Source organism: Miscanthus floridulus, chromosome 13 (genome assembly GCF_019320115.1).
Source record: "Miscanthus floridulus cultivar M001 chromosome 13, ASM1932011v1, whole genome shotgun sequence".
In the NCBI taxonomy this organism is placed as follows: Eukaryota; Viridiplantae; Streptophyta; class Magnoliopsida; order Poales; family Poaceae; genus Miscanthus; species Miscanthus floridulus.
In genome coordinates this window covers 86,895,964-86,915,121 of record NC_089592.1, presented here as the reverse complement: position 1 = coordinate 86,915,121, position 19,158 = coordinate 86,895,964, and the positions used below count along the sequence as shown (strand labels likewise).

General features: G+C 50.2%; 1 protein-coding gene and 2 pseudogenes across 1 annotated transcript; 2 read left to right on the top strand and 1 right to left on the bottom strand.

The window, feature by feature from the left end:
- The window catches only part of LOC136500239 (putative wall-associated receptor kinase-like 16), a 36,616-nt pseudogene extending 32,827 nt beyond the window's left edge, over positions 1-3,789 (top strand).
- Positions 3,790-8,975: 5,186 nt separating this feature from the next.
- On the bottom strand, positions 8,976-11,798 carry LOC136500238 (wall-associated receptor kinase 2-like). The gene is made up of 5 exons (XM_066495605.1): positions 11,791-11,798; positions 9,818-10,605; positions 9,586-9,714; positions 9,340-9,489; positions 8,976-9,202 (listed from the first exon to the last, which is right to left on the bottom strand). The coding sequence occupies exons 1-5, from the start codon at positions 11,796-11,798 to the stop codon at positions 8,976-8,978; spliced, it is 1,302 nt and encodes a 433-aa protein (XP_066351702.1).
- A 2,331-nt stretch (positions 11,799-14,129) lies between these two features.
- On the top strand, positions 14,130-15,623 carry LOC136501054 (uncharacterized; annotated as a pseudogene).
- The last annotated feature ends 3,535 nt before the right edge of the window (positions 15,624-19,158 follow it).

Genomic DNA, 19,158 nt, shown 5'->3' with positions numbered 1-19,158 from the left:
CTCCCTCCGCAGCCCAGCTTCACGGCCAGCAAGGCCGCCATGGATCCCCTCCCTCTCTCCTATGCCGATAGGTGGGGCCGCCCTATCAGCACCGCCTTCTCCCTCGCGTAGCCCCACCGGAGTCTGTCGCTGACGCTGTCCATGTCCGGCTCCATTAGGCCTTTCCCCTCGGTAGCTTGGGCCCTAATGTTGTCTGGCTCATAAATAGCCGTCCGAGCCGCGCCGCCTCCCTAATCCACCCTCCAGCGCCGCAGCCACCTTCGTCGAGCCACCGCAGCCGCGCTGCAACCTAGCGCCACCGAATCGCCGTCGCCCGCCGAGCGAAGTGCCGCCTCCACTTGCTCCGCGTCGCCGAGATCCACCGCGGTGAGTTTGCCTTGGTCCCCGCTTGCCCCCTGTGCCCTCGGTTTTCTCTCCTATGGCCTCTAGGTTTGGATTTAGGTGCGCCGGTGAGGTCTCTCGCCGTCGGCAATAGAGTCCACCGCGCCCAGCTACAGTTCCAGCGGCTCTCCTCACTCCTTTCCTCTCTGATCTAATCCAAGCCGACCAGTGAAGATCCAACGGCCTGAGTTAGCCCGTACCCCTTCGGCGGGCAGATTTTCAAAAGAGCCCCTGCGTTTTCTATTATCGAACCCGTGGTCCAAAGCGTAATCACAGAATCCATTTTCTTCTTAGAAAAGCGTAGTTTGATCGGTTTAGATCCAAAATACGTTTTCACTTATTTACAGTTTTGCCACTGATTTTGTTTTAGCCATAACTTCCGTTTTAACTCTGATTTGATCCGTTCAACTTGTGTTAGGTTCGTAATTTCATAATCTACATGTTCATACTACTGTTAGATAAGTTTTCAACTTTTAAATTTTGAGGTTAGATTTAATCTATTATTTTAATAAAGAAAATCTTGTTTATTTCATATCTTCTGCGTTTTAGCTCTGTTTGGACCCATTCAAGTTGCGTTAGATTCATAGCGACAAGATCTATGTGTTAGTAACAATGTTTATCATATTACTATTTCTAGAATTTCATGGTTTAGATCATATCTTGATTAATGATTATGCAACTGTATTTTATAAATAAAATATGATTTGTTTTACTTTAGTTTTATAATTCAAATCTAAATTTCACTTAATTCAATTTATATAAGCTTTTATATAGTTAAAACATATGAAGCTTATAGTTTTACATTTTCTCTTTATGAGTAGATCTTTCGGTAGCTGTTTCTTTCAAACCATAGCTCCGATTAGCGTGCCTCTCGTGACTGTGTGTTAGTAGCGATGCGTAGAATCGTGTTTCAAACTCTTTTTCTTATTTTTCTATGATTGGTGTACTATTCTAATTTAGATCTATTGTTTGCTTCGTGTATGATTGTGTGGATGCTTGTGTGGTGCTTTATGATTATGTCCAGTCGGTGAGCTATACGTTGTGAATCAAGAAGTAGATCTTTGAAGTTTGAACAACAAGAAGAAGAAGAACGTTGAAGATTAAAGCTTACCAAAGGATCGGTGTTTTAAGACAAGTATAGCATGGGATCATCCTTTTTGTCCTATACACCTTTAATCATTTAATTCATACTGCATGTGTCTACCATGACTACCACTAAGAATTTCCTAGTCCTTTGTACCTTGTGCCTTGATACCTATGGGGTATTGCATTGGGTAGTATGATGCTAGTGCTCAACTACAACCATTATCTTATAACTTGACTAATGGAATATGCAATAAACATTAAAAGATGTTTTTTTAGCAACATGGAACAAGGGGGCTAGAGCATTGGGCTGTTTTATGGTGCTCTAAATTTCTCTCCCTAAGGACTTATCTGTAAGTGATCATCCGAGACTTACAGTACAACTGTAAGGGCTATATGGCTCTGGCTTTAGCTCAGTATGAGGATCTTTTCTAGCTTGTTAGTGGTTACCTTTATTGGTGTAAGAATGGCTTGACAAATCGGGTATAGTGTGGCCTCTGTCGCCTTGAGTATAGGCTACACGTCATTGTGCCATCGGGAAGGGGGGCTCTATATCTGTTTGCCGAGTGAATCTAATGACCCTAACTTGTTAGACGAACCTTTAAAAGGCTTCATAGTGAACCCTACCGACCTTCCTTAGTAGTGGGTCAAGAGGCTGATCACCTCGGACGAAAGGGTAAATCATGACTCACAGTGAAAGTGTACAACCTCTGCAGAGTGTAAAACTGGTATATCAGCCGTGCTCACGATCACGAGCGGCCTTGGAACATTTACGGAATAGATGAAGAACACAGATGATACTGATGATAAAAATACTCACTAATGATTACTATTTATGCTATTCATTATTCATGTTTACCTGATCATGTGTTTATGGGCTTGTGAATAAACTGGTTGCCACCCAATTGCTAAAAGATGACTCATTAAAAGCTAATCGTAGTTAACCAGTGTTGGCCTTTTGAGCCTCATGAACCCCATGTTATATTTGTTGAGTACGACATGTACTTACGCTTGCTTTACTTTTTAAATTTTTGGAAAAATCTCGGATGGGTACCAGATTGCTAGAGTTTGAAGGAATTAGGCTTGTGATCAACCAGTCAGTTGTCCCTATGGAATTGGAGTCTTCACCCGAAGAACGGAGTTGTCTTTCCGCTGTCTGCTGTCTAAAGTTATATCCTTTATACTAAGTACGTTATATATTGAGCATTGTCTTTTGATATTACACTTATTTGTAGCTATATGTGAGGTTTGACTTCCTAGGCTCACATATGGTGCGTATCTGGTTTTGATCTTAAAATCGGGTGCTACATGGGGAGGGTCTTGTTAAACATTTTTCATCAATAGTAGCTCAAGGTTCCTTGACTGAAATAGTATATCCTCAAATCATGGAAGAGGAGGGTGAACAATTCGATGAACTTGCCATACTAGCAGCAAAGTGTACAAAATCGAATGGAGAAGATCGGCCCACGATGAGAGAAGTCGAGATGACACTTGAAAACTTGAGAGGTGTTGAAACTGGTGGTCTCAGACATAGTGGTGGAGGTAGAGGCCTCCGCCTCTTAGATAGTATGAGGAGGTAGAGGCCTCCGCCTGCTATGCCGCGCCCCTCAGCGGAGGCACGGGAAACAGGCGCGATAGATGGGCGAGTAAGGGAGTGGCACAGAAAGCTATGGTTTCATTAATTCATCTCCCAACCAACTATTTACTGTTACAAGTGTTCCCTATTTATAGGGCTCAGCTACCACATTTACAGATTTTACAGTAGTATCCCTCAACTGCTACAGTACATTCTTGGGATATTCCCCTACTCGCCTTCCATCTCGGGGGTAATCTTGCCATGCCGCCATCTGGTACTGGGCCTGCACGATCAACCGGCCCATCGGACCTCAAGACTCGGTGATGGGCTTTAGGGCCTCCGCCGTGGGTCTCCGCTTTGTTCGGCCTCAGGATCCGACGACGAGCCTTCGGGCCTCTGCCTCAGGGAGTGCCAAAGCCGTAGGCCTCTGGCATTCCAGGGTCGCCGATCTCCTACTTGGGTCTTCGCCCCGACGGCCGGAGACCGTGCTGGAGCACCCGCGCAGTCCACGAGCGCCCTCATCTGGTTACCTGCACATACCCAAACAATGTTGGCATTTAATTAGTCTCCTGGCGGAGAGGCCTCCGCCCCATCGGCTAGAGACACCTGCGAGCCGGCCGGGCGGAGACCGTGTCAGGGCCGTCGCCCGCAACCTGCAAGCTCAATCTAACAAACCGTTCTCTTTCCTAGGTTTGGAGGCGCGGGAGCACGACCTCCGTTTTGGTGACAGGTCGGAGATGCCCTGCTGACTATGTAGGTCTCCGCCACTCGCGGTGGCCATGTTACAATAGTTCCCCCCTTTTGAGACCGCGGTCCACCTGAGCGTGCCGTGAGCTCAAAACGCCCTAAGCAAGGATGTCCGCGGGGGCAGAGACTGCGCATAGTCACGTCTCCGACCGATCTCCGCCGGTTCCCCCCTGGCCCGCTCTAGCGCGGCCATTGGTCTTGTCAAAGTAGTCGTTTGGCTGCAAATATAGCCGTTGTGCGTCTTGCGACTTATCCGGAGATGACCATTGTTCGGCGAGAGCCAAACCGCCCGCCCGTGGCCTATATAAGGGCGGGGTTGGTGGCGGGGTCCCCCCCCGCACGACTCATTTGGGTTTCTTGCAGCACCAGAAATCGGTCTCTGCCTTCTTTGCTTTCGCCTGAGCTGCCTTCGCGCGTTCCTTCTTTCCGCTTGCGCCTTCCTCCCAGGTCACCGCCACGGTGGCTTTCCTTTCCACCTTCGCCCATACTCGCCGGCCCACCTTCTTCGGACCCAATCGCCACCTTCTTGGTGTTAGGGCAGGCGGCTGGGGTGCTCGCTTTGAGGAGTGCATGCTTGCCTCCGCCTCCATGATGGAGTTTGAGAAGCTGCTGGAGGAGGATTTGGGGAGTGTCTCTGCGTCCGTCGGAGACCTGATCGCTATGGATTCCGGAGTCATGGCGATAAAGTCATGGGATTTCGGGCCCTCCTCCATTACTGAGGAGGCGGTCACAGAGATGTTGAAGGAATCGTATTTTCCTTCTACGAGGGTAAAAATCCCTCCGCCCGGCCAGACCGTTCCAGAGCCGGAGGAGGGATATGCGGTGGTGTTCTAAGACTTCTTCACCTGCGGCCTCCGCCTTCCTTACGTCCCCTTCCTCCGACGGGTTTTGGAGACTTTCAACGTCTAGCTCCATCATCTGACTCCTACGGCCTTCCTCACGCTCAGCAAATTCTGCTGGGCGTGTGTCTCTTATGGCGCCGAGCCGGATGTGGACACCTTCTGCGCTTACTACGAGCTGCAGAAGCAGCCAAAGAAGAAGGAGATGCGGGAAGGCAAAGAGGTGGAGGTGATCTGCCAGTATGGTAGTTGCACCTTCATGTCGAAGAGGAACCAAGGCGTAGATCGCCTGGAGATTTCATTCTGCCAGAAAGGCAAGTGGGACCGCGGCTGGCTTGAGCAGTGGTTCTACATGAAGACCTACGGGGTGTGTGGCACCACCGAGGATGGTGCGGAGGTCCGGGAATATCCATTGACCTCAAGGATGGAGGTGATGGTGCCACATACGCGCGTGGAGCCACCGGAGGCGGTGTCTCCGGTGAGGGAAGCCTATGAACGGGCCTTTGCGCTGGCGTGCCGTTACTCCGGGGGCCGTGATCTGGTGGAGGAGATAATGGCCTCCAACTATTGGCCCTTGAGCAAAGACAATCCACCCTTTCAGCTGGAAACAGTGCAGGTTCCCGTTTTTGGGCCGGAGACCGAGATTCCGTTCCCCCGCTTTGGCCAGTCTTTGGGGGAGGGGGTGACGGAGGATAATATCAGAGTACAAATAGTACGGAATTACATAATTTATTACATCGCCGCATTGGCGAAATCAAAAGTAGCATTCATTCAGAATAGCTTGAAGATAAGATCGCCAAACTCGAGCGTAGGCACGAACCCCTTATCCGTCAAATGCCACGTGGCGGGCCAAGCCCCGGCCCAGATCTAGCCCTATCGAGGCCCAGTTTGAACCCGGCCCGTATTGACCGTTGACTGGTCAACGTTGACCGTTGACCTGACCCCACATGTTAGATGCTGACGTCATGCTGACGTCACATGGGACCCACCTGTCAGTGACCCGAAAGCCCTGGTCCCACCTGCCGGACTGATGACGATGATGACGTCATACTGACGTCATGATGACGTCAGCTGGACCCCACCTGTCAGCTTGGGACCGAGACACTGACGTCAAGCTGATGGCATGCTGACGTCAGCATGCCACGTGGACCAGTCACTGTGTGACACGTGTCAGCCCAGGATTAATTCAGCCTTTTTCCATTTTTAGAAATGATTTAAACTTCGTAAATTCATAACTAATTCATATGACCTCAGAAAAATACGAAACCAGGACCAAAATTCATCTAAAATCGAGCTCTACACAATGAACCCATGTTTGAGTGCAATTGGCTCTTTTGAATTTTCATTGCTTCTTTGTGCTACTCTATAGACGTTGCTAACGCGACTATAATGCAATCGTTTGTAGACTCGGAGGAGAACCAGATAGACGAGGATCGTGAGTACCATGAGGAGAACGGAGACGACTACACTGAAGGTGCCACATCCCACCCAATCTCGTAGCACCTATTACGCATGGCTAATATAGAACTGTTATTGCTTTACTTTATAGTTGTAATCACACTGTGATAGGACCTGCATGGTAGTATGCTTTCTTGATGGCCTTTACCTTGACGCAACCTTACCCCTGCTCACCCTGCTATTAGGCTAGACACACGCTTGCTGCTATATTACTTATTACTTCTACTACGCTTGTACTACGTTGATGCGTGGTGGAATCTGGTGTTAACTGGACTATGGGGAGAGTGCTGCGTGTGTGACTTGGGTGCGTGGAGGGTGAGGGTTGAGTCGACCAAGTTGGAGTATACGACGAGCCTAGGGCAAGTCTTGCCATAGGGTGCTACCTGGGCACCCCTGGAAATGGATACCTGTGGTGGGTAAATGGTATATGAGGTGGTCCTGGGTGTGAACCTGTGATGGGAGGAGCCCAGGATGGAGGTGCTGTGGTGGCACGATAAATGGAAACCCTGATGGAGACATTCTGGCTTGGTCATCCCTAAGGACTTACTAGTACTCAGATTCACCGGGAAGCCTTACGTACCACTCGCCCTATATGGTGCGGGACGGCCAGACTACTTGGTAGGATATTGCCACTACTGCTAGGTTGATAGCGGATAGTGTAAGGAGGTACAGGGCGTGGAGGATTTCCCCCACACCCTTCCGAGACTTCATGGAGACCTTGTGGACCCGGCTCATGACTCACAGTTTTAGCCACCCCAGACTAGACTTGGGGTGAACCAGGGCTGAATGGTAGGGTGGCATTATCCTAGGCTAGCAAGCGGCCGGAATCAGCCCAGTTGACGACGGTCAGCGAGGAAGGCAGATCTTGTGGTTATGTAAAACCTCTGCAGAGTGTATCGTTGATCGATCGATACATGTGCCGACTTGTCGGCTATGGACCTTTCCTGGGTTTCGCTTAAACTAGATAGTGAGATGAGTCCTTCTCTTCTTCCCCCGTGAGAGAGTGTCGGTCATAGCCAGGGGCTACGGGCCTTGAGATTGTGCCGAGAGGGAGTTGGCCTATCGACTGAGCGATGGTATGGTTATGATATGATGATGGAGATGGTGGTATATCGATCCCAGGATCGAAACCTGGCTCTGGAAAGGGAATGGGGTGGAGTGTGTGTGCGAATGGTGTTAAAACTTGATCAACTATTATTATATACTTGATATGCTACTGCATAGGAAACCCCAGCCTTATAAGTTCCTTTTGCTTATATCCAACTTGCATCCAATTTCCACAAAGCAATGCTCATAGGGTTGGGAGTGGCCAGTACAAATCGTACTGATAAATTTTGGCACACAGGTTCTGCTGAGGAGTATAGCTCCGAGGAGTTTGACGGATAAGGGGTTCGTGCCTACGCTCGAGTTTGGCGATCTTATCTTCAAGCTGTTCTGAATGAATGCTACTTTTGATTCCGCCAATGCGGCGATGTAATAAATTATGTAATTCCGCACTATTTGTACTCTGATATTATCGTTGTATGGATGTGATATTCGACTGGAATTTGGGTAATATGATCTACAACGATCTTATTACACTTCGACGCTGTGGATTTCCCTTCGCGGAAATCGGGGTCGTTTCAGTTGGGCGCCAATGTTGAAACTGGCGGTCTCAGACAGTGTGGTGGAGGTAGAGGCCTCCGCCTGCTATGCCGCGCCCCTCGGCGGAGGCACGGGAAACAGGCACGATAGATGGGTGAGTAAGGGAGTGGCACGGAAAGCTATGGTTTCATTAATTCATCTCCCAACCAACCATTTACGGTTACAAGTGTTCCCTATTTATAGGGCTTAGCTACCACATTTACAGATTTTACAGTAGTATCCCTCAACTGCTACAGTACATTCTTGGGATATTCCTCTACTCGCCTTCCATCTCGGGGGTAATCTTGCCATGCCGCCATCTGGTACTGGGCCTGCACGATCAACCGGCCCATCGGGCCTCAAGACTCGGCGATGGGCTTTAGGGCCTCCGCCGTGGGTCTCCGCTCTGTCCGGCCTCAGGATCCGACGACGAGCCTTCGGGCCTCCGCCTCTGGGAGTGCCAAAGCCGTAGGCCTCCGGCATTCCAGGGTCGCCGATCTCCTGCTTGGGTCTTCGCCCCGACGGCCGGAGACCGTGCTGGAGCACCCGCGCAGTCCACGAGCGCCCTCATCTGGTTACCTGCACATACCCAAACAATGTTGGCATTTAATTAGTCTCCTGGCGGAGAGGCCTCCGCCCCATCGGCCGGAGACGCCTGCGAGCCGGCCGGGCGGAGACCGTGTCAGGGCCGTCGCCCACAACCTGCAAGCTCAATCTAACAAACCGTTCTCTTTCCCGGGTTTGGAGGCGCGGGAGCACGACCTCCGTTTTGGTGACAGGTCGGAGATGCCCTGCTGACTGCGTAGGTCTCCGCCACTCGCGGTGGCCATGTTACAACAAGAGGCACAAAGAAGCATGTCCATCATGATACAACTTTGAGGAGGAAACACGAGAAGGATAAAACTGCAATTCAATATAAGTCATTCGAAGGACTTGCTCTGGAGACAAGTAGACGGTATGGCATGGAAGAGGAAATATTGCTATCAGCAAGGTATCCTCGATGAGATCTTATTGTAGCATAAACTACAATTTTACATTGTATATCCATTAATTTCCTAGTTCATTGAACAAACTAGATGACATTTATTCCTGTTGTCCAATTCTCATTTAATTTTCATTCTTAAGAAAATTGCAAGTTGTAAGTACTGGTGCATTGATATATACTTGCTAAATTAGTCATAACCTAAGCTCCAGCACGGGATAGAAGATTATGACATACAAGTATTAGAAGCATCGACCTTCTTGATTGGTCCGAACCGTCGGACTAGCTAAACAATGTGTAAAAATAAAACATAAGCATTAATAATAACGAGGGGAGCAGGATACGACGCGCTGCCTGGCCCACCAGCTTGCTCCCTACATACACAGTGGCAAGCAAACCTTTGTTTCTTCTTCTTCACCTTTTGAAGCTTGATTTTATGCATTATGTAGGGTCCAACAAGGGCTAGAAGCAAAAGACTTGTTCCACCACCCACTCCTAGCCCAATGCTTAAACCTAAGAAAAACAATAATGAAACACATTCATTATTTCAAAGTAAAATAATAAATCACGCTATGAATTTATTTGATTTGCGAGTGAGGTGACACAGGTTTAGTCTGTGAGATAATATGTTGCACATAGTGAGTTATAACCTGTGAAGGAATTCTTGATTGTAATGAACCCCCCTTTTATAGAATAATTTCCAGAGCTTCCTTCAGGACATTGGCAGTGAAAACTTCCAGGGAAATTTTCGCATGTCCCATAGCATGAGTATGTTTCCTTGTGCTTGCACTCATCAATGTCTAGGAAATTTAGAGCAGATGGATTTTGTTTTAAGGTCTTGTTATAGTGTCCAATATGTATATAGCAAGCCATTTGGGATTTCCATCTTATTATACCTGTGCATGCATTTGGGATGGAAGCATTGCCTGTATAGCCAGTGTTGCATTGGCAAATAAAACTTCCAGGTGTATTCTTGCAAACACCATAGCAAACATATTGGTCGGGATATTTGCACTCGTCTATATCTATAGCCAAAAAATAAGGTATGTGTTAGGAGCACCAAAGGATGTATGCAGATTCAGGCTGAGAAAATATAATTAAAAAAGATTGATTCACTACGTAGTGTACCTTGACATCCACCTTGAACAAAAGGATTACCCTGATAACCATCTGCGCATTGACATGTATACCCACCATGGCCCAAGGAAGAGTAATTTTGGCAATAGCTGTGGTTACTGAGACATTCTGGGGCGGTCATATTTGTAGGACATGTCGAAGTACTAATTATCCAGTCTAGTGTAGCCGTAGTAAGCGATCCAGGAATTCGTTCTCCATTCGAATTGATACTGATAAAGTAACTCTGGTCGACTATGAATACCGAAGTAGGAACGTTCCAGCCCGAGGCAGAAGAAACCGGCCGGTCAATCTGGATTCTGTAGGAAGAGTAGCCTACAACGATGCTGGCCTGACAGCAACCAATGCCAGTGCAGCTGCCATTTCCTATCGTACCGTTACAGCCACCATCTTTGGACAAAATAACGGGGCAGATAGCAGTGCAAGAACTCACCAGGCTGACATTCAGTCCCCCTCGGATGCTGACCTGGATGCTGCACCCTGTCGCCACGAGCATGCTAGCTGACTCCGACAGGAAGTACGGTCCGGTCTCTGGGAGCCCGAGGCCCCATGTCCCGCCGGTGCTGATGCCATCGTACTGCAACTGCACGCCGGGGCTGTAGATGCGCACCGTGCTGTGTTCAACAGAGATGTCCAGCACCTGCACGGTGCCGTCGCCGAGGAACAGCTTGGGTGGCTGACGGTGGGAGTGCTGCTGCTTGCAGGTGAGGTTGAAGCCGGTGTCGTGGTAGCAGCCGAGCTCGATGCCGAATGGGTAAGGGATGCTGATGTTGCCGCACCTCCTTCACTACTGGAAAACTATACTTTGCCGAGTGCCTGATACTTTGCCGAGTGCTTTTTATCGGGGCACTCGGCAAAGAAATATTTTGCCGAGTGCCGCACTCGGCAAAATAAAGCACTCGGCAAACGTGGCTTTGCCGAGCGCCATGCACTCGGCAAAGCCTGGCTCTCGGCAAATCTAGGCTTTGCCGAGTGCCGCGGCACTCGGCAAAAGTCCCACTCGGCAAAAGGTGGCCGGCCCGTGACGGCGGGCATCTGCCGTCAGACTTTGCCGAGTGGCTAACGGATGGCACTCGGCAAAATTTTTTTTATTATTTTTAAAAACTTATTTTGCCGAGTGTAAGCCTTGGGCACTCGGCAAAAATTTTTTTTTAATTTTTTAAAACTTATTTTGCCGAGTGCCAGCGTCAGGCACTCGGCAAAAATTTTTTTTATATTTTTGAAAATCATCTTTGCCGAGTGCCTTCTGGGCCGGCACTCGACAAAGCCCACTTTGCCGAGTGTCCCCCATGGCACTCGGCAAAATGTTTTTTTTTATTTTGGGCCCAAATTTTTTTCTGTGGCCTTGTGACAGTGTTTAAAACTCTATTTTAAAATTTGGGGCAATTTTGACTTTTTTTTGATATATTTCATTAGTTTATTTCGTTTCGTCTAATTGTTTGGGATATTTCAAATTTGAACTGCAGGTACATGGAATAATGGACTTTGATCATCCAAAAATTGATACTCATGATATTTAGGGTATGTTTAGGCCGTATCCAGAAAGTCACATGAAATCTCGAGTATCTCGTTGACGTAACATGTCGAGGTACTTGCCGGAAATGTGATTTTAAATTATATAAAATGCAAACGAAGTCCGAAAATCATGAAACTTGTCGATGCGTCGTGTTATCATATGTGGAGGCTGTGGTAAAAAATTGTAAAGGTTTCGAGCAAATTGTGACGTCGGATGCCAAAAACCCAGACATCTAGGCCGTATCCAGAAAGTCACATGAAATCTCTAGTATCTCGTTGACGTAACATGTCGAGGTACTTGCCGGAAATGTGATTTTAAATTATATAAAATGCAAACGAAGTCCGAAAATCATGAAACTTGTCGATGCGTCGTGTCCGAAAATCTCGAGTTTCATGATTTTCGGACTTCGTTTGCATTTTATATAATTTAAAATCACATTTCCGGCAAGTACCTCGACATGTTACGTCAACGAGATACTCGAGATTTCATGTGACTTTCTAGATACGGCCTAAACATACCCTCAATATCATGAGTATCAATTTTTGGATGACCAAAGTCCATTATTCCATGTACCTGCAGTTCAAATTTGAAATATCCCAAACAATTAGACGAAACGAAATAAACTAATGAAATATATCAAAAAAGTCAAAATTGCCTCAAATTTTAAAATAGAGTTTTAAACACTGTCACAAGGCCACAGAAAAAAATTTGGGCCCAAAATCAAAAAAAATTGCCGAGTGCCATGGGGGGCACTCGGCAAAGTGGACTTTGCCGAGTGCCGGCCCAGGGGGCACTCGGCAAAGATGATTTTCAAAAATAAAAAAAAATTGCCGAGTGCCTGACGCTGGCACTCGGCAAAATAAGTTTTAAAAAATTTAAAAAAAATTTGCCGAGTGCTCAAGGGGCTTACACTCGGCAAATTTTTTTTTTAAAAATAAAACCGCCGGCCCAAAATCCCCCCCCCACCCCCGGTACCCTAGCCGCCTGCTCTGTCCCGACGCCCGCCGCGCCTCCCCTGCCGGCCAGCGCCGCCCGCGCCGCTCCGCCGCGCCGGCGCGCCCACGCCGGCGAGCCCCCGCCACCACGCGCCCCCGCCCCGAGCAGCCCCCAGCACGGCCGCGCGGCTCCCCGGCGCGCCCCACGCCGGCGAGAACCCTGCCCCCGAGCACCCCGACGCCCGCCGCGCCTCCCCTGCCGGCCAGCGCCGCCAGCGCCGCTCCACCACGCCCCCGGCGAGCCCCCGCCACCGCGCGCCCCCACCCCCGAGCACCCCCCAGCCCGGCCGCGCGGCTCCCCGGCGTGCCCACGCCGGCGAGACCCCGCCCACGAGCACCCCTAGCCCCGACGCGCGGCTCCCCGGCGCGCGGCCGCCAGCGAGACCCCGCCACCACGCGCCCCTGCCCCCCGCCCCCGAGGACCCCCCAGCCCTGCCGCGCCGCCCGGCCGCGCGGCTCCCCGGCGCGACCACGCCGGCGAGCCCCTGCCACAGCGCGCCCCCGCCCCCGAGCACCCCCAGCCCAGCCGCGCGGCTCCCCGGCGCGCCCACGTCGGCGAGCCCCAGCCACCACGCGCCCCCACCCCCGAGTACCCCCCAGCCCGGTCGCGCCGCCGCCGTCAGCGCGGCCCGGCGCCGTCAGCGCGGCCCGCCGCCGCCGTCCGCGCGTGCTGCCACCGCCGGCGCGCGCGGCTGTCCTCCCCTGCACGCACCGGCCCCGTGCGCCCCTGCTCTTGCCACCGGCTTAGAAGAAGGAGGAGGAAGCAGCAGTAAGGAGAAGAAGGAAGAAGAAGGAAGAAAAAAGAAGAGAAAGAAAGAAAAGGAAAAGGAAGAAAAGGAGAAGGAAAAAAGAGAAGAAAAAGGAAGAAGGAGGAGGAGAGGAAGGAGGAGGAGAAGGGGAGAGGGGGGAGGAAGCCGAGGTAGAGGGGAGGAGGAGGTGCCTCGGCCGTCTTCTCCGTGTGCCTGTCCCGCCGACGCCCCTACCGTCACCGAACCGCCTACGAGCGTGGGCAAGGTATATCCACCCTTTCTCCGTTTGTCGGCCTTCGTGCTATTGTGATGTCGGCCTTCGTGCCGCTGTTCTTATCGGCCTTCGTGCCGTTTGTGATTGTCGGCCTTCGTGCCGTTGTTTTTTGTAGGTTTTGGAAACCTCCCCGTGCAAGGGAGGTGCTGCCGAAATTTTGAACTTATAGTGTCGTGTTTCTTCTTTTGCAGAGCAGGACCTGTCGGAGGTGACCCGGAGGTCCCCGATCGTTTTTGTCGGCGTCGCGGGTCTACCTGCACTGCGTCGCCTCACCACTGCGTCGACTCGCCACTGCCTCGCTAGCCTGACTTCACCGACACCCTAGGTATAAATCATCTCTTTTTTCCGCTTGTCTGTCGTCGTAGATCGGTGTAGCCTAGTTAGGCGTCTCCCGTCCGAAAGAGATATCTTTGGAGGTATGCAGATCTTTGCATATCTGCGAGCATTTCTGTTTTGGATTGTCCACGTTTTTTGGACAGCCCGCGGATGCGTAGATGGGTTAGTTTCCATGGTCCGCTCCGGTCCGAGATGGTGTTTCGGCATCACCCCCTGTTGTTCTCCGGATACACACTCTCCCTTGCAGGACGTGTATTGGGAGAACAGCAGGGAGGTGCTGCCGAAATTCCATCTCGGATAGGAGCGGGGCATGGAAACTAACCTCATCTACGGATCCACGGGTGGGATTAGGACCTATCCTCACCTATTAGAGAGTAGGGACACCGCGTAGATGCAATTGATGGTGACTCATATGTGCTGATACGTCTGTTAAAGGATGGAAGACCGTGAGTGGATGTACACGCTCCGGAGAGACGAGCACGATTACGACTTGCTGTTTATAGTCAAGGTCAAAGAATTCTTACAGCATGCATTTGGTGAGAGTGCCGGAGGCCATTCTCTAGTGGTTTGTCCGTGCAGCGGTTGTGACAACAGAAGAAGGAAAGATAGGTTAACCATGGGTAAACATATTGTGAAGTTTGGATTTACTCCGGGCTACCACCGGTGGATCCACCATGGTGAAGCCGATCGTATCAGGGAGGAGGTGGTGAGACCACGGCTCGAGGCTTTCGATGATGATGCTGGGGTAGCAGACATGCTGGATGACACGCACCAAGCTCAGTTCGCTGAAGGACGTGACAAGGAGGAGATGGAGGCTGCCGCAGATGCCTTCTACCTGATGTTGGACTCGGCACAGAGACCCCTTCATGATCATACTAATGTTTCTCAGCTGGACGCCATTGGTCACGTAATGGGGTTGAAGGCCGAGTTAAACCTAAGTCGAGAAGGCTTCGACAAGATGGTGGCCATGTGGAGCGATATGCTACCGAAGACACACATTATGCCGAAGAACTTGTACGAGTCAGAGAAGCTTCTTCTTGCACTTAAGATGCCGTATGACAAGATACATGTGTGTCCGAAGGGGTGCGTCCTATTTAGGAAAGAACACGCGGATGCAAAGTACTGCCCGAAGTGTAAATCCTCCAAGTACGTGGAGGTAGACTCAGGCGATGGCCAGAAGAGGTAGCTTAAGATCCCCATGAGAGTCCTACGACACCTTCCGTTCCTGCCGAGGCTCCAACGGCTATTCATGACCGAGGAATCCGCGAAACAGATGACATGGCACAAAAACGGCACATGATACAATCCTGAGAAGATGGTACATCCATCCGATGCTGATGCATGGAAGTAGTTCCATTCGCGGCATCCTCTCAAAGCAGAGGAGGCTCGTAATGTACGTGTCGCGCTGGCAACAGATGGGTTCAATCCATATGGCATGATGGCTGCACCATACACATGTTGGCCCGTGTTCGTCATCCCCCTGAATCTCCCCCCCCCCCCCGGCGTCTCCTTTCAATGACATACCATGTTCCTATCATTGATAATCCCTGGACACCCGGGGAGTAATATGGGTGTCTTCATGGAGCCTGTGATAGATGAGTTGATCGATGCTTGGGTCAAAGGGGTGTGGACATACGACCGAGCTACGAAGACTAGCTTCAAAATGCACGTCTGGTACCACTACTCCCTGCACGACTTCCTGGCGTACGGGTTAATGTGCGCCTGGTGTGTTCAGGGGAAGTTCCCATGCCCAATATGCAAGGAAGCTGTGAGGTTCATATGGTTGAAGAAGGGTGGCAAGTATTCGTCGTTCGACAAACATCGTCAATTCCTCCCTCTTGACCATCCATTCAGAGAAGACGTCAAGAGTTTTACGAAAGGTGTCAAAGCGATGGACCCTAGACCGCACTTGAGGACTGGGGCGGAGGTTCGTGCTCAGATAGATGCTCTCATGCCCAACGAAGATGGTGGTTTCGTGGGATATGGTGAGCAACATATGTGGACTCATAAGTCCGGCTTGACGAGGCTCCCCTATTTCGATGACCTCCTACTGCCCCATAACATTGATGTCATGCACACTGAAAAGAATATCGCCGAGGCACTTTGGGCAACGCTCATGGACACTGACAAGTCTAAGGACAACCCTAAGGCTAGAGTGGACCTGGCGATGTTGTGCGATAGGCCAAACCTAGAGATGCGGCCTCCTGCAACAGGAAAGCAGTGGAGAAGGCCTAGGGCCCCCTATGTCTTGAAAATCGATCAAAGGAGGGAAGTACTTCGATGGATCAAGAATTTAATGTACCCTGATGGGTATGCAGCGAATCTGAGCAGGGGAGTGAACTTAGAGACTCTGCGAGTCAACGGGATGAAGAGTCATGACTACCACATATGGATTGAGCGCATACTTCCGTCGATGGTTCAAGGCTATGTCCCTGAGCATGTATGGCTAGTGCTGGCAAAGTTGAGCTACTTCTTTCGCCAGCTTTGTGCCAAGGAGCTATCTTCGACCATCATTACAGAATTGGAAACTATGGCACCTGAGTTGGTCTGTGAGCTTGAGAAGATCTTTCCACCTGGCTTCTTCTTGCCGATGCAACATCTAATTGTGCACCTCCCAACCGAGGCACGGTTGGGGGGGCCCGTGCAGGCCCGTTGGTGCTATCCAATCGAGCGATGTCTAAAGACTCTTTGCAAGAAATGTACAAATAAAGCCAGAATTGAGGCTTCCATTGCAGAGGCAAGCATTCGGGAGGAGGTTGCAAACTTCACGACATCCTACTACAAGCCGAACCTTCCTAGCAAGCATAATCCACCCCCTCGTTACAATGCTGGTGAAGTTGAATCGACCCTCAGCCTTTTCAAATGCCAACTAGGCAGCGCAAGTGGATCGACCCCCAAGAGATTGGATCCAGAAGAGTGGCGCAGAATCACGCTATATGTGTTCACCAACCTTGTCGAGGTTGCGCCATTCATTAAGTAAGTTCTCAATGAACTTGTTTCAATACAACGTCACTGTTCTGTATCGAACCCCATTGATTCTCTTTGGTACAGGGAATTTGTTCGTCAAGAGTGGCATCAATCAAGGGATCCTACCTCGCACGAACATGATACCCTTCTTTCAGAGGGTGCGGGAGCTGGGAGGCCTGATTTTATTTCTTGGTTCAAACAAAAGGTCATACGTTCGTCGATATTCCTTAGTAGCTTGTACGTTCCAATAGTATAATGATGTATCATGCTTGAGCTTGCAGGCGCAAACCAATGCGTCCATGAGTGACGAGTTGAGACAGGTTGCAAACGGCTTCAAGTTAAGGGTGAAGTCATATACCGGTTATGATGTGAACGGATATCGCTTCCACACGTCAAGACACGAGCAGACTCGGCCCGGTCGGAAAACCACCAACAGCCAAGTTTTTACGCCGGGCACTAATGACGTCGAATACTATGGAATAATTGAGGAGATCTATGAACTTGAATATGAGGGTCGGGTACCTCTTACTCCTGTCATATTCAAGTGCCACTGGTTTGATCCTGCACGAATGAGACAGACCCCTCATCTTGGGCTAGTCGAGATTAGGCATGATTCCGTCTATAAAGGAAAAGATGTCTATATTGTGGCTCAACAGGCCATGCAGGTGTATCATACGCCATACGCGTGCCAAGACAAAGACCATCTTAAGGGTTGGTCTATTGTGCACCAGGTATCTTCGCACGGTAAACTACCTGTTCCAAACGATGAAGATTACACCTTCGACACAAACACATATGATGGAGAGTTCTATCAAGCAGATGAGCTACAAGGGAGCTTTGAGATAGTCTTACCCGGTGTGACGACCGCCATGGAAGTAGACAATGAAACGGTTGATGACGAGGACCCTAGAGATGTAGTGCTAAATCCGAAGGACATTCAAATGCTTGAGCAATTCCATTTAGGCAAAGACAATGAAGAAGACACAGAACTGTTGAATAGTGTTGCCCATTTGGACAATTTTGACAGTGATGATGAGACCTATGACCCCAATCATGAAGATTATTCCTAAACCATGTAATACTATGTTTTTTATTAAATTTTGTTATGTTTATTCATTTTGAACTATTTGACATGTATGTACTAACGCTTGTTGTTCATTCTTTGTACATTGCAGGTGACAGAACAAAGATGGTGGGCAACCGTTCACCGAGGCAGGTGCTCTCGGTGTACCAGAGGCTACGCCCTCCTGATGGAGGCGAGGGGACGTCTTCGCCCCCAGCGGCGAGAGCAGGCCCAGGTCGCCCCAGCACGGGGAGGGGGAGGGGGAGGGGGAGGGGCCGGGGTCGCCCCAGGAGGGACACGCCTCCTCCCCCGGCTCTCGACCAGCCGGAGGACCCGTCTCCTACCCTGGAGGAGCATGTGGTGGCCACGGGCACGACCACAGACACTCCGTCGGGGGATGAGGGGACTCAGCAGACGGAGGACAGTTCTGCTTTCTCGGCTCCCTACCTGCGAGGTCCCACAAGCCTTCCTCTGATTCCGCTTCCTGACCAACGCCCACTAGTTCGTCCTGTGGGAAGAAGGTAAGTAACTATAGATGTTATCACTAGTACTTCATATGATACGTTGAAAATCAAAAGAGAAACTGATAATTTTTCGTAATCACTTGTGCAGGGGCTGGCTAGTTCTGTCGGGTGCTCTTGACCCCCCACGCACCCCCGCTACCGTCCTGGGATGTCTATGCAGGAAACACTTCCCTGGCCTTGTGGACTTGAAAGAGGGGAGGTGGGAGCCGGCCTGGGCGTGGGACAGGTACAAGCTCGGCTCGGATGACGAGCAGGACAACAAGCAGGAGCGGGTTTTGGCGGACTTTTGGGCAAGTGTCTCACAACATAGCTCAATACATCTCCTCTATTGCTTAAGTCTTTTATTGAAATAATGAACGGATACATCGTGTTTGTATGCAGAGGTACTTCAAGGCCGAAGAAGGTAGAGAGACCCTGGCGGATCAGACGGCACACAGAGCCTGTAAGAAGTACGTCGGCGACATGATTCACGAGGCGCGACTCCAGGCCCACGTCGACTACTACAGGTCCATCAAGAAAGAGCCCCTCAACAAAACCGGCGCAAGAAATGTGGTGCTGACCAAGGAGCAGTACCTTCAGGTAGGTGAATAATATTAATTCGTTTTGAGATTTAGTAGGTCCAGAATTGATCTTCTTATATGTCAAACACTTGATGATGTGTAGGTGCCGGCCTCGTGGTGCATGTCGCATAGATCGGCATGGTCGAGGATCGTGGACAGGTACCTTGACCCGGCGTACATCGCAAAGCACGAGCAAGGCAAGCGGAAGCGGGCACTGAGGACCACTCCAACTCACCACCAAGGCAGCCGCAACCTCCTCGCATTCAAGCGGGCACTTGTACGAGATGTCATTTATCTATTCTAACGCTCAATTTTGCCTGATTTCTAATCATCTTGCCGTCTTTCTCGCAG